Source organism: Miniopterus schreibersii (assembly GCF_964146895.1).
Source record: "Miniopterus schreibersii genome assembly, chromosome: 4".
NCBI lineage: Eukaryota > Metazoa > Chordata > Mammalia > Chiroptera > Miniopteridae > Miniopterus > Miniopterus schreibersii.
In genome coordinates, this window is record NC_138105.1 from 68,917,500 (window position 1) to 68,929,512 (window position 12,013).

The 12,013-nt window shown below is 54.1% G+C and overlaps 1 protein-coding gene across 3 annotated transcripts in view; it reads right to left on the reverse strand.

The window, feature by feature from the left end:
- Positions 1-3,967: 3,967 nt before the first annotated feature.
- COL5A3 (collagen type V alpha 3 chain) overlaps positions 3,968-12,013 on the reverse strand; it is a 35,771-nt gene continuing 27,725 nt past the window's right edge. For all 3 annotated transcript variants that reach the window (XM_081135748.1, XM_081135749.1, XM_081135747.1), the window contains 15 exons: positions 11,946-11,999; positions 11,604-11,657; positions 11,273-11,326; positions 10,969-11,076; positions 10,747-10,800; positions 10,308-10,361; positions 10,059-10,166; positions 9,800-9,853; positions 9,683-9,718; positions 9,200-9,253; positions 8,419-8,635; positions 8,228-8,340; positions 6,716-6,784; positions 4,933-5,172; positions 3,968-4,845 (listed from right to left, as the gene is read on the reverse strand). In XM_081135748.1, the coding sequence (XP_080991874.1) occupies positions 4,699-4,845; positions 4,933-5,172; positions 6,716-6,784; positions 8,228-8,340; positions 8,419-8,635; positions 9,200-9,253; positions 9,683-9,718; positions 9,800-9,853; positions 10,059-10,166; positions 10,308-10,361; positions 10,747-10,800; positions 10,969-11,076; positions 11,273-11,326; positions 11,604-11,657; positions 11,946-11,999 (1,416 nt within the window). In that variant the 3' untranslated portion in view covers positions 3,968-4,698. The remainder of the gene's footprint in view (positions 4,846-4,932; positions 5,173-6,715; positions 6,785-8,227; positions 8,341-8,418; positions 8,636-9,199; positions 9,254-9,682; positions 9,719-9,799; positions 9,854-10,058; positions 10,167-10,307; positions 10,362-10,746; positions 10,801-10,968; positions 11,077-11,272; positions 11,327-11,603; positions 11,658-11,945; positions 12,000-12,013) is intronic.

Consider the following 12,013-nt stretch of genomic DNA (forward strand, 5'->3'; position numbering starts at 1 on the left):
CGCCGGGGTGCCAGCAATGCTGCTGAGTAAATACACAGAGCTGAGCTGAGCCGAGCCTGCGAGATTCAGAAGTCCCTCCTCGCACCTTTGTCAATTACCCTTTAATTTAGCAGCGCCCGATTTCTAATTCTTTAACGAGCTTTTTAGCTAATTAAAGAGTTCTTATTACACTATTAATTGTACCTCCCCTCCAAAATACCTGCACCAAGGTGGGTTGGAATTGCAAAAGCTGATGCCAGCTGATCTGCATTCAAACCCTGGGCTGTGTATTGGCTGTAATATATATATATATAAAATCCTCATCAGAGGAGATGTTTATTGAATTTTTTTTTAGAGGGAGAGAAGGGGGGGAGAGAGAGAGAGGGAGAGAGACATGGATCACTTGCCTCCCGTACATGCCCTGGCCAACCGGGGATGTGTCCTGACTGGGAATTGAACCCGAAGGCTTTTTTGTGCAGGACGATGCTCCAACCAAGTGAGCCACCCAGCCAGGGTGGAGGTAATTTTTTAAAAGGATAGGAAAAAATTCTCTCAAAGGAGATGATGGATTTTTGTTTAGCAAAATTTCTCCACCTCTCTGTTCCTCAGTTCCTTTATCCGCAAAATGAGGACAGTAACAGCAATTTCCTTTAAGGATGCGAGAAGGAACAAATACATTCATCCAGGGAAAACATTTGATGAACAGTGTTTGGCATGTACATGCCCGGTCATTATCATCATTATCGTTATTAATAGTGTTAGGTGAACTAATCACGGATCATGTGCACTCGCAGATGTGGTCTGTAAGGAAGAAGGGCTGAGTGACAGGTTATTCACAAGAAGGTGAGATAAATTTGATCTGAGTGTAGACAGCCTTAGAGGAAGGGGGTGAAGAGGGTAGGCAAGGAGAGACACCAGGGAGGGAGCGATGGGAGAGAAAGGGCAGCAGAACAGCAGGAAATCCAGACTTGGGGACAGTACACCTCCAGTGGCAAATCCACAATGGTGGGCGCTTTTGAGGATAAGGATATTCCATATTCAATGTTAACTTGTTGGTTGTCCTACAATGACGCCTCCACGTTCACATACACACTCACATGCTGACGTTCAGTAAAAGTTAGATGCCGTCACTGTATTAGTCAGGATAATGAATGTTAGCTGCTGTAACAAGCAACTCTTAAAAACCTCAAGGGCTTAGCCTTGGCTGGTGCGGCTCAATTGGTTGGAGCATCATCTCATGCACCAAAAGGTCATGGGTTCCATTCCTGGTGAGGGCACATCCCCACGTTGCAGGTTTGATCCTGGTTGGGGCGTATAATGGATGTTTCTCTCACATCGATGTTTCTCTCTCTCCCTCTCCCTTCCTCTCTCTCTCGGAGTCAATGAAAAATATATCCCCAGGTGAGGAATTTAAAAAAAATAAATCTCAAGGGCTTAAAACAAGTTATTTCTTGGTCATATCTGATGGAGATCTCCTTGGTAGCATCCTCCAAGTAGTAACTCGGGGAACCAGGTCCCTTTCTAGTTTCATATATGACCCTCCATCTTACTCATGAGATCTCCAAAGTCACCATGGAGTCACCATGGAATGGGAAGAAAGATCATGGAGGACTATGGAGGAGGTTTTATGGCTACCCATGCCAGGCCCCAATCTACCTGCAAGGGAAGCTAGAAAATGTGTTCTCAGGTGTGCCCAGGAAGAGGAAAATAACCTACAGCACTGGTGTTACCATATGTGTTGAGTGAAAGATGTTTGGGAGAGGAAAGCAGGACCGTGTCTACATTTCGGTTGACAGAAGAGAACACAGGGCGAAGAAATCAGCAAACGCAACAAATCAGGAGACAAGGCAGCCAAGAGAAACAGCATCCCCTCAAGAGCCCTCACGGGTCTGTGAGGGTTTCTGGGTAGTTCACTGCGTGTGGAATAATTCCTTACGGCTCCTTAAGACTCCACATGGCTCTTCCCTCACATCCTTCATGTCTCTGCTCAAATGTCACCTCCTCAATGAAGCCTCTCCTTACCACCCTATTTTAAATAGCCACCCACCCCATCACTTTCTAGCCATGTACCTTGTTTGATTTTCCTCACAACAACCACTACTACCTGAAATCACATTTACACAGTATTATCATCTCCCTCAGGAGTGAGATTCTGAGGGCAAACACCACATTGCTCTCCTATCCCTGGCATCTGGAACAGTGCCTGGCACTGAGTAAACACTCAATGGAATGAAACAAATGAATAAATGAGTGAATGAACTCATCAATCAACCTCTGGACAGCAACATTCTTCATGGTGGTAAGACTCTTAGTGACATTTATTGAATAAGGAAATCCAAGACAGATAAATTCAGGTGACCTTAGGGGGCTGGTGGCAGGAGTAGTAGGGTAAGCTCTGGGTTTGGGGGAAGCACTCACCCCAACCTACAACCTCTACCCATCCAACCCCACCTGACCCAACTCAACACACATGCCCGCCATCACTCCTAACTCAACAATCTCCATCAACAGGTGAATCTCCATCAACTGGTAGACAAAACGTGGTATAGCCAGACAATGAAATATTATTCAACAACAAAAGGAACAAAGTATTGATGCATACTGTAGCGTGAACCTTGAAAGCATTATGCTAAACAAAAGAAGCCAGACACAAAGGGCAACATATTGTAACAGTCCATTTATATGAAATGTCCAAAATAGGCAAATCCATAGAGACAGAGAGATTAGTACTTGCCTACTGTTGAGAGGCTGGGGGAGTGGAGAGTGACTACTAATGGATATAGCATTTTTTGAGGTGATGAAAATGTTCTAAAATTGATTGTGGTGATGGTTGTACAAGTCTGTGAATGTACTAAAAACCATTTACTTCAAATGGGTGAATTATATGGTATTGAATTACATCTCAATAAATCTGTTTTTAAAAAATAAAAATCAAAAATTAAAAAAATAAAAACACTTGAACCCAACATCTAACCCCCAATTCATGCCACCACAAACTCATCTCTCAGCTTAACTGATCCCATCTTGACTGACCAAACTGACAATGCCCACCCCTTACTCATAGTAACTGCTACTTATCTGTACTCGGTTCATCCTACTTCTCAAATCAACTCTAATTCAATTTACCCCAACACCTAATTCCAAACCGTTAACTCAATCCACTCACCATCCAACCTCCAACTCAACAGATCCCATCATTAATTCACAACCCCAAACTCATTCAACTCACTCCAAACCAACCTCCAAATCAACGCTTCTTCAACCCATTTTCAGACCCTAAATGCCAACCCCAAACTCACTTCAAGGCTCAACTCCTAACTCAATTCTCTTTACCCCCAACTCATCCCCTGACTTGCCACCCAGGCCTTTGGCATCTAGTGATTTCATCTCACATCAAAACCACATCCCATTTCATCTCTTGATGCATCTCCTCAGCTCAGCCAGTGTCTCCAGGACTAATAAAGACTAACATAAAAATCTGACTGTCCCCCTTCCTTCCTTCCTTCCTTCCTTCCTTCCTTCCTTCCTTCCTTCCTTCCTTCCTTCCTTCCTTCCTTCTTCTTTCAAGGTTGATTCCTTCCTAATGGGTTCTCATTTTTTCCAGCTTCACTGAGATATAATTGACATATATATAACCTATAAGATGTAAGTCTAAGTGTACAATGTGTTGATTTGACCCACGTATGTATTGCAAAATGATTTGCTAACACTTGTATTAAGTCACATAATTATTTTTTTGTGGTGAGAAAAGTTAAGATCTACTCTCTTAGAGATCTAGATATATTAGAGATGTATTTTCAACTCTCCCTGAGTTAACAATCAGGCCCACCATCTCCAGTGAGTCCCATTATAATTGGGTTCTCCCCCCCCCCAGTCACTTCCACCAGAGGACACACTTAATTAAGACAGGTGGTGGCAATACCTCAGGTGACACAAGCGCCAGACCCTAAGAAAGACACAGCCAGCGCCAGAGGAAGCACACAGACAGGGACACAGTTCACTGGTTTATTCTCAGACTTGAGGTGCCAATCATGCCCTGGGGGGGGGGGGGTAGGGTCAGGCTAGAGTTTCATCACCTCCCAGCCTTCCGTAGGGAGGAAGCAGATGAAATATACAACAGAGGGGAGTTTCCCTTTCATGTGGACCCAGGTATAAATAGCGCAGCACCATTAGGGTCCTGATTTTCCCCGCAGCTTGGTCCCCAGACCACCTGGCGCGGCGCGAGACGAGGGGCCTGCATCCGAGCTGGGCCGAGGCAGCAGGGACCTCACGCTCAGGCCGCCCAAGCCCCTCTTCCCTCCCGCTGAGCCCACCTGGAAATCGGGGTGAATGAAGGGGCCCGCCTGGGGTCAGGAGACGTCCAGTGCTTTAACTATGGGGAAGGGTAGCACCAAGGGGTGTTGGGGGCACTGCCTGAGACGGGAAAGGCAGGTGGGGGCATCCATCAGCTCGGAACCAGAAGGTCATTGCGCGGGGGTGAGCGGGGAGCTGCGGGTTGACCGCGCGTGGAGCGGGGAGAGCCAGCAGGGGGCGGGGGGGGCGGCCCCAGGGGCCCAGCCCGCAGCCTCCGGACGCAGAGAGGGAATATCGTTTGGCCATGGCGAGCAGATTTCCCTCGGACCCCACAGTCACAGGAGACGATAAACACGGTGGCCTCAAAGCCGCAGCACCAATGCGCCCCGAATGGGGCTCCCTGGGCGCCCCGCCCTCCGCCGGGGCTCAGCTGCTAAAGCAGACGGGGCCCAGTTCAAACCCAAACTTCTGGTTCGTCTGGCCGAAGTCGGAGGCCGCCACGTCCCACAGGGGCAGGAAGCCCACGCGGGAGGAGCGCAGCTCCAGGAGGGTCTTCGTCTGTCCCTTGCGGAGCTGGCCAAGGGGGCGCACGGGGTGAGTCGGCGGAGGGCGCCCCCCTCCCGCCCCGCCCCGCGCGGGCCGCCCCGCCCGCTCCCTTACCCGGCAGCCGTCGTAGGGGACGGCGACGGTGGCGGCGGCCGCGTGGCCGAAGGACAGCTCCTCTCCGTTGGTGCCGAGGAAGCGCAGGGCGCGGCCGTGGTCGCCGGCCGCCTCGTCCAGCCAGGCGGCCGAGTTCTGGCAGGTGTAGGTGAAGCTCTGGCGGGCGGTGGCGCTCAGCAGCTTCAGGAAGGTCAGCTGCACCACGCTCACCGGCGCCCCGTCCGCGTCCACGTAGGAGAACTGGGGGGACAAGGCGCAGGGTGGGCGCCCCGGGCGCCCTTCCGCACCTGAGCTACCCAGCGCTTAAAAGGTGCCTCGGGAGACTGAGAAAGTTTCTTTTTCTTTCTTAACTGTACTTGTGTAATGTTCATGTTTTATTTAATGATTTCATTCAAATTCTTCACTTAAATTCATAACTCGTAACCGAGCCCCCACCCGGTTATCAGAAAGCTTAGGTTTGGAACCCACTGAGAAGGGGCTCTTCTATTCCCGCTGCAGGTCTTGTGAAATCCAACTACAGATCAAGCATTTTCAGTGACATTTAGCTTCCAGATTACAGTGTCCCGTGAGTGTAAAATATGCACCAGACTCTGAAGAACTTGTATGAAAAAAAAAGCGAACTGCCTCCATAATCTTTATATTGCTGTGCCAATATTTTGGATATGCTGGGTTAATAAAGTGTGTGATTAGCACATCACTGGCTTGAGACTGCGCTGGGCAGCGCATCCTTCACTTCCTTCTCTCTCCTGGCTTATTTCCGCACCCCCAACCGATATTTTCTGGGATCACCTCCTAGATAGACTACTTGCAATTGAACCTTTGTCTCGGGGCCTGTTTGGGGGGAATCCAAACCAAGATACCCCCTTACATCACTCTACAGCTTTATTTGTTTCCTTGGTCCGTCTGTTCCCTTGGTTATATGGCCAGTACAATATCAACTTCACCAAGTCAAGAAATGCCCCTTAAACCTGATCTTTACAAATCCCGGAACCTCACCGGCCATCATGTTCCCCAAGGCAGGAACTGGGCATCGTACCTGTCTCCTCCCTCCCCTGCAGCGCATCCATTACTGGGTCCTATTAACTTGCCGTCTTTGATACTGTTCCAAGTCATGTCCTCCTCTCTGCCCCGTGGCACCAGCACCAGCCTGGACCCCCTCCTCACTCGCCTGGGTCAATGCATCCCTCTCTTCCAGGTCTCCCAGCCTCCAGTCTCACCAACACCACCACCAGCCCCAGAGGCATTTTTCTAACACAGAGCTTTGATCTGAGCTCCTCCCTCACTTAAACACATCCAATGGCTCCCTACTGCCCACAGGTCTTTCTGGGGAGAGGGGCCTAGCCCTCATCTACCTCCCAGCCTCTTCTCTAACCACATTGCCCCTCACACGCACTCTCTAAAGCAGAGCAAGTGGCTTTTTCCTCTTTAAATTCACCAGACCCTCCCTTGACTCTGGGCCTTTGCACATGCTGTTCCCTGCCACAATCCTTCTTGTCCTCCTGAACTTGCTAACTCATTCTTTAGGCCTCAGCTGAGCTGTGACTGCTCGCAGGGAGCCTCAGGTCCTCCCAGCACTGCCTCTGGGTTTCCGCCATGCCCCATGCTTCCCCATCACAGATCCGACGCTGCCCCACTCACCCCCCCCCCCACCAGCCTGCAAGTCACCAACAAGGCAGAAGCGGGTCTGTCCTTCCCTCTCTCCCTCAGAGCCCCTCTCCCAGCTCCCCACACTGGTTCTCGTGACTTTTCATACCACCTGCCACCTCGGCCTTCAGCAACTCACCTTCCTCCCTCTACGGAACGTGCTATACCAGCTTCCCGGCTTTTCCCTGGACCAGGAGGCCAGTTTCACCTGGGGGGGGAGGGAGGGTCAGGAGCAGGTGCCCACAAGTCCTTTCTGCATTTCCCTCCCATCAGTGAAGGCTGCAGGCCTTAAGTACCCGGGACTGTGGGGCTGTTGTCTGGCCATGGGAGAGGGCTTGGCTGGTGCACAGGGCAGGCCCAAGGGGAGGGCCCCGCTCCCAGGCAGCCCTCACCTGAGACAGCCGAGAGGTCAGCAGCTTGCACAGGATGGACAACTTCCAGGCGCCCCCCCCCCCCCGTTTTCCCAGAAGTCCTCAGTGGAACCGAGCCTTGGGTGCCCAATGGTGACATTTTAACAATACTAGTTGCCTCCCATGACCCCTCTCACATCCCCCTCTCCCCTTCTGCTGCCTCCTGGGATTGCCTCCTAAATAAATGACCTGCCCAAAATGTGGGGAACCCAAACCAAGACCCCTCCTCACTCCCCTCTCCAGCTTCTCTCTGAGCAGGAGGAAGCGAGCTGGTGAGGGGTCAGGCTGCAGATGTCAGCACTCCAGCCCCCACACATTGGAGGTCTGAGTGCCACTAACCTGGGGCTCTGATCAGTTAAAAATAATAATGTGTCAGAAAAAGAGCATGATTCAAAAGAAAAAGCCATGATTATGCACTTTCATAGGCCCTGTGCTGGCTGCGTGTTTACCTGTGGTAGATATATTAGCACGTAGTCGGTGTTTAATCAGTATTTCCTGATATGTGCATTGGTACTGCGATTGCACAACCTCCCTCTGGGGTAGATAACTGCTTGAGCCCCATTTTACAGATTAAAACACTGAGGTGACAGACTCGAATCTCAACCCCCTGGTCCAGAGCTGGTGCTGCTCGCCCCCTGCCCTCCACTGCTAAGCCTGGGGCTTGGTGTACGAGGCTGTTAGGCTCAGGGCTCCCTGGTGGAGATGCCCAGGATTTCGGGGGGACCAGGAGATCTCCCCTCCCAGCCTGCAGCCTGGAGGGCAGCGAGCCCACCGGGCCTATAAGATAGTAGGTCAGGAGGCGGGTAGCCTGGTGGTTAGGGGCTGGGACTCGAGCCAGACTGTCATAGGTAATCTGGTCACCTCTCTGGGCCTCGGTGTCCTTGTCTGGGGGATGATGACAGACCTAGCACAGCTGGTGGTTAGGGCTCTGTAAGTTAGTGCATCTAAGTTGTCAGAGCGCTGAAGGTTGGCCAGCATTCCTGATTTCTTTACTAGCTTTCGGTGCCTGTCTTCCTCCTAGGAGGCAAGCCCCATAAAGCTCAGGTGGTGTTGTTTTAATTCTCTGCTGAGGCCCCAGCACTTGGCACACACTAGATGCTCAATAAATGTTGCTCGAAGGAAGGACAAAGCCGGGTGCGTGTGTTGGGGGCGGGGAGGGGGAACAGCCCTTCCTGGGTGCTGGGGGGGTGGGATGCATCCAGAGCCCCCTCCGCCTCCCCCCGACGCCCCGAGGCACTCACGGTCTCGGACTTTTTGTCGGGGTAGAGGCAGGTCTCGCCGCCCGCCGTGAAGTTGCAGAAAACCCTGAGAGCGTCGCGCGCGCAGCCCTGGTTGGGGTCGATCCAGTATTCCCCTGCGCGGAGCCAGGGGCGGGTGAGGGCGGGCCCCGCGGCTCCCCGCCCCCCCGGGGAGGGGCGGGGCGGGGCCTCACCGTCGGGCAGGTGCGGGTGGTTGCGGTGCAGCTCGTCGCACACCAGCCCGGGGCGCTGGGCAGTGCCCGGAGGGCGCCGCAGCTGCTCCAGCTCCAGGCTCAGCGACGTGAGAGATGCCAGTACCTCCTCCAGGCCGCCCTCCGGAGCCTCCAGCGCCCTGGGGCCTGGGACAGAGCGCCGGCGCCGGCGCAGCCGGTGCAGCTCCGCGGGGGGACCCTGAGCAGAGATGGGGATGGAGGGCAGAGACCAGGGAGGAAGAGAGGGAGAGATCCAGGCAGAAATGAGAGACAGGCAGGCAGAGAGGCAGGGGCGGGAGAGATGAGAAAGGTGAGGGAGCGAGACAGACAGGGAGAGGGACGCGGGAGATGGGGACAGAGACCACAGGAGGGAGAGAGACAGAAAGACTCAGAGACAGGGCACGAGAGGAGTACAAAGACGTCACAATAGAGAGAAGGAGGGGGGGAGGGGAGAAAACAGGTTAAATAGTGGAACAAGCATTGGAGACAGAGACAGAGAAAGGCCAGGAGAGACAGGAGAGGTGGAGAGACAGGGTGGGGAAGACAGAATGGAGAGGAGACCTGGTCAGGGTCCCATGGATGTCCCCCTAATCTCCCCCCACCACACACAGCCCAGATCCCTCTTTGGTTTTCAAGGCACCTGCTTCCCCTGAACATCTGGTATGTGCCCTGCCTCCCCTGAACATCTGGTGTGTGCCCCACCTGGTTCTGAGCACTGGGGGACCCAGTGGGACACTCCGACCCTCATCCCTGGGGAACTCACCGGGGGACCTGGGGGGCCTGGGGGGCCAGTGTCTCCACGGGGGCCGAGGGATCCCTGTAGGGAGAAATGACTTGGGAGTAAACTCAGTCTATGGAGACGAGACCCCTTCCTGCCAACACACGCACACATGCACACACACCTAGAGCCCTTGGGGTGGGACATGGCATTGTCAGCACCAAGAATAAAATACCATTTTCTTTCCATATTTTAACATCTCTGAAATCAGCGTCTTACCATCTCTGGCAAGTCATAGTTATTTGGCAGAATTGTTTTCTTTCATAGCAGTTTATAAAATAATGGTGCATCTTACAACTGATGGCATTTTAGATTTGATGAAATAAATGGTAGGTGTTGAATAAGTATTTGTTGAATGTGTGATTGAATCACTAAATAAATGAATGACTGCAAAGGAACTGAGGGCTCTGGTGTGGCAAGGGGTGGGGAGCTGGAACGTGGGAGCCCAAGGGAGCAGGGAGTACTCACCGGCCCCCCCTTTGAGCCCTTCTGTCCCAGGGGGCCCTGTGGAGCAGAGACAGGGAGAGATGGAGTCCTGGCTGGCTCACCATGCTGACCCCCACCTCACAGGCCCCTCATACTCACTGCCACGCCCGGGGGCCCAGGGGGGCCCAGAGAGCCAATGGGACCGGGGAGACCCTGGAGAAAGGACATCAGAGTCATCATCTCCATGGTCCCCTCAAGTCCCCTCAAGACACAGCCTCCAGCCTTCAAGTCCCGGGATGGAGCCCCATTCTCCCCAGACAGCGCTATCATTCCAGACCCAGGCTTCCCTAATGCAGCCCAAAGCAAACCGGCCTCCCCACTGTGCCCTCCTTTGAGGGCCCTTTTCCCACACACTCACGGGCTCTCCCTTGGGGCCAGGAGGGCCCTGCACGCCTGGCAATCCCTGATCCCCTTTCTCACCAGCCTCTCCAGGGGGGCCAATGAGGCCCATTAATCCGATGTGGCCCTGGAGGACAGAAGTCGCATGTGGAGGAAGAAGGGGTATCGGGGATAGTGCAGATTGGTAAGACCCCAGGCTCCCAGCCCTCTGGCCAAGGAGGAAATGGAGGTGAAGGGAGAGGGAAATAATGGAAGGAGGTGGCCTTACCTTTTCCCCTTTGAGGCCAGCATCTCCCTTCAGCCCTGGGAGGCCAGAGGGCCCCTGGAAGGAGAGGGAGAGTCAGTTGGTGAGACTCAAACATAAAACCTCAAGGTCCATGTGGGTGAATGGGGGGGGGGGGGCGTCAAACGGGAAATTTCCCAGATTTCAAAGGGAAATTGCCAGGATGTGACCGTGGGGATGGTCAGGAGGGAGAAGGGATGAAGGATAATACAGGGTTGGCTGGGGGGTGGCCAATATGAATGCTCCGCGGTGGAGAGCAGTGTGGTGGCCAATGCAGATCATCAAGATGTGTGGCCAGGGTACGTAGTACACATGGTCAGCGTCGACAGTCAGTGAAGGGTCAGCCTGCTCTGCAGCGCCATGGCCACGTGGTGGTCACTGTGGTTCTTAGTGCCAGGGCCTCAGAGACAAAGAAGTCTCTTACCAGGGGGCCAGGAGGACCCATCTGTCCAGGAGGTCCCAGGAGGCCTGGTTCACCCTGGGATGGAACAGAACATGGGGGTCTGCACGCTGCCAGAACCCAGTGAGGATGCCCCCACCCCTACCAGGGTCAGCCCCTCCCAACTGCGATGAGAAGTTATAAAGTGTGAGCACACGGGGAGGGCCTGACCCACCCCAACCCCATCCCTGCTCCTGCCCCACTCACCACCGGCCCAGGGATCCCTCGAAGACCCTCAGGCCCGACATGTCCAGGGGGCCCTCGAGCTCCCACGGGGCCTGTCCTCCCTAAGGGACCATCAGGACCTGGCTCCCCCTAAAATGGACAGGAGCAAGGGAGGGGGCAGAGAGTCAGGGAATACCTGCCTCCTGACCCCCTAACCAAGAACCTTCAGGGAAAGGGAGGGAATTGGGGCACCTGTGGTGGTCACAGAGCCCCTCCTCATTCTGGTGGCCCAACTGTTAGCTGAGGGGTCAGGCCAGGGACGCCTCCCTGGGCAGGAGGCACTCACCTTGGCACCTTTCTCCCCTTCTCTGCCTTCTTGCCCCATGTGGCCAGGAGGACCCTAAGAAGGGAGAGACCATTAGATGGGGCCCTTTGGGGATGAGTGGGGGGTTGTGTGAGTGAGTGGGGGCCTGTGGGGGTGAGTGAGGGTCTTTGGAGGTTAGTGGGGGCCTGTGGGGGTAAGTGGGGACTTGTGGGGGTGGGAGGCCTATGGAGCGACGAGGGACATGTGGGGATGATCGAGGTCCTGTGGGGGTGAGTGGAAGCCTGTGGGGGCCTGTGGGGGTAAGTGGGACAAGGTTGGAGCAAGGGCAGCCAGGAGGCAGGTGATCACTCACCCTCTTGCCAGGGGGCCCCCGGGGGCCGGGTTCCCCAGAAGCACCAGGAGGACCCTGTGGAGATGATAAGAGCACCAGAACAGCATGAGCTAATGTTGGCTGAGCATGGCAACGTTTCAAGATGCCTTTGACCCAAAGACAGCTTTACACAAACTCATCCAGCACACCCGCCTCCTGCCTCCTCCCTCAAGCTTTTCACATTCACGGTGAGGCCCCAAGAGACAAAGCAGGTGCACCTACATGGGCCCTGGGTGCCTCTTTAACCCGCTCCTCTGGCCCCCAATGCACCTACGCACCAGCCCGGCCCCCACTCCCAGCATCACATCCTGTTTCCTCACTCACCGGTCCTCCAACATCACCAGGGTCTCCTCTCTCCCCCGGGGGACCATCTAGACCCTGCGGTGGGGGAG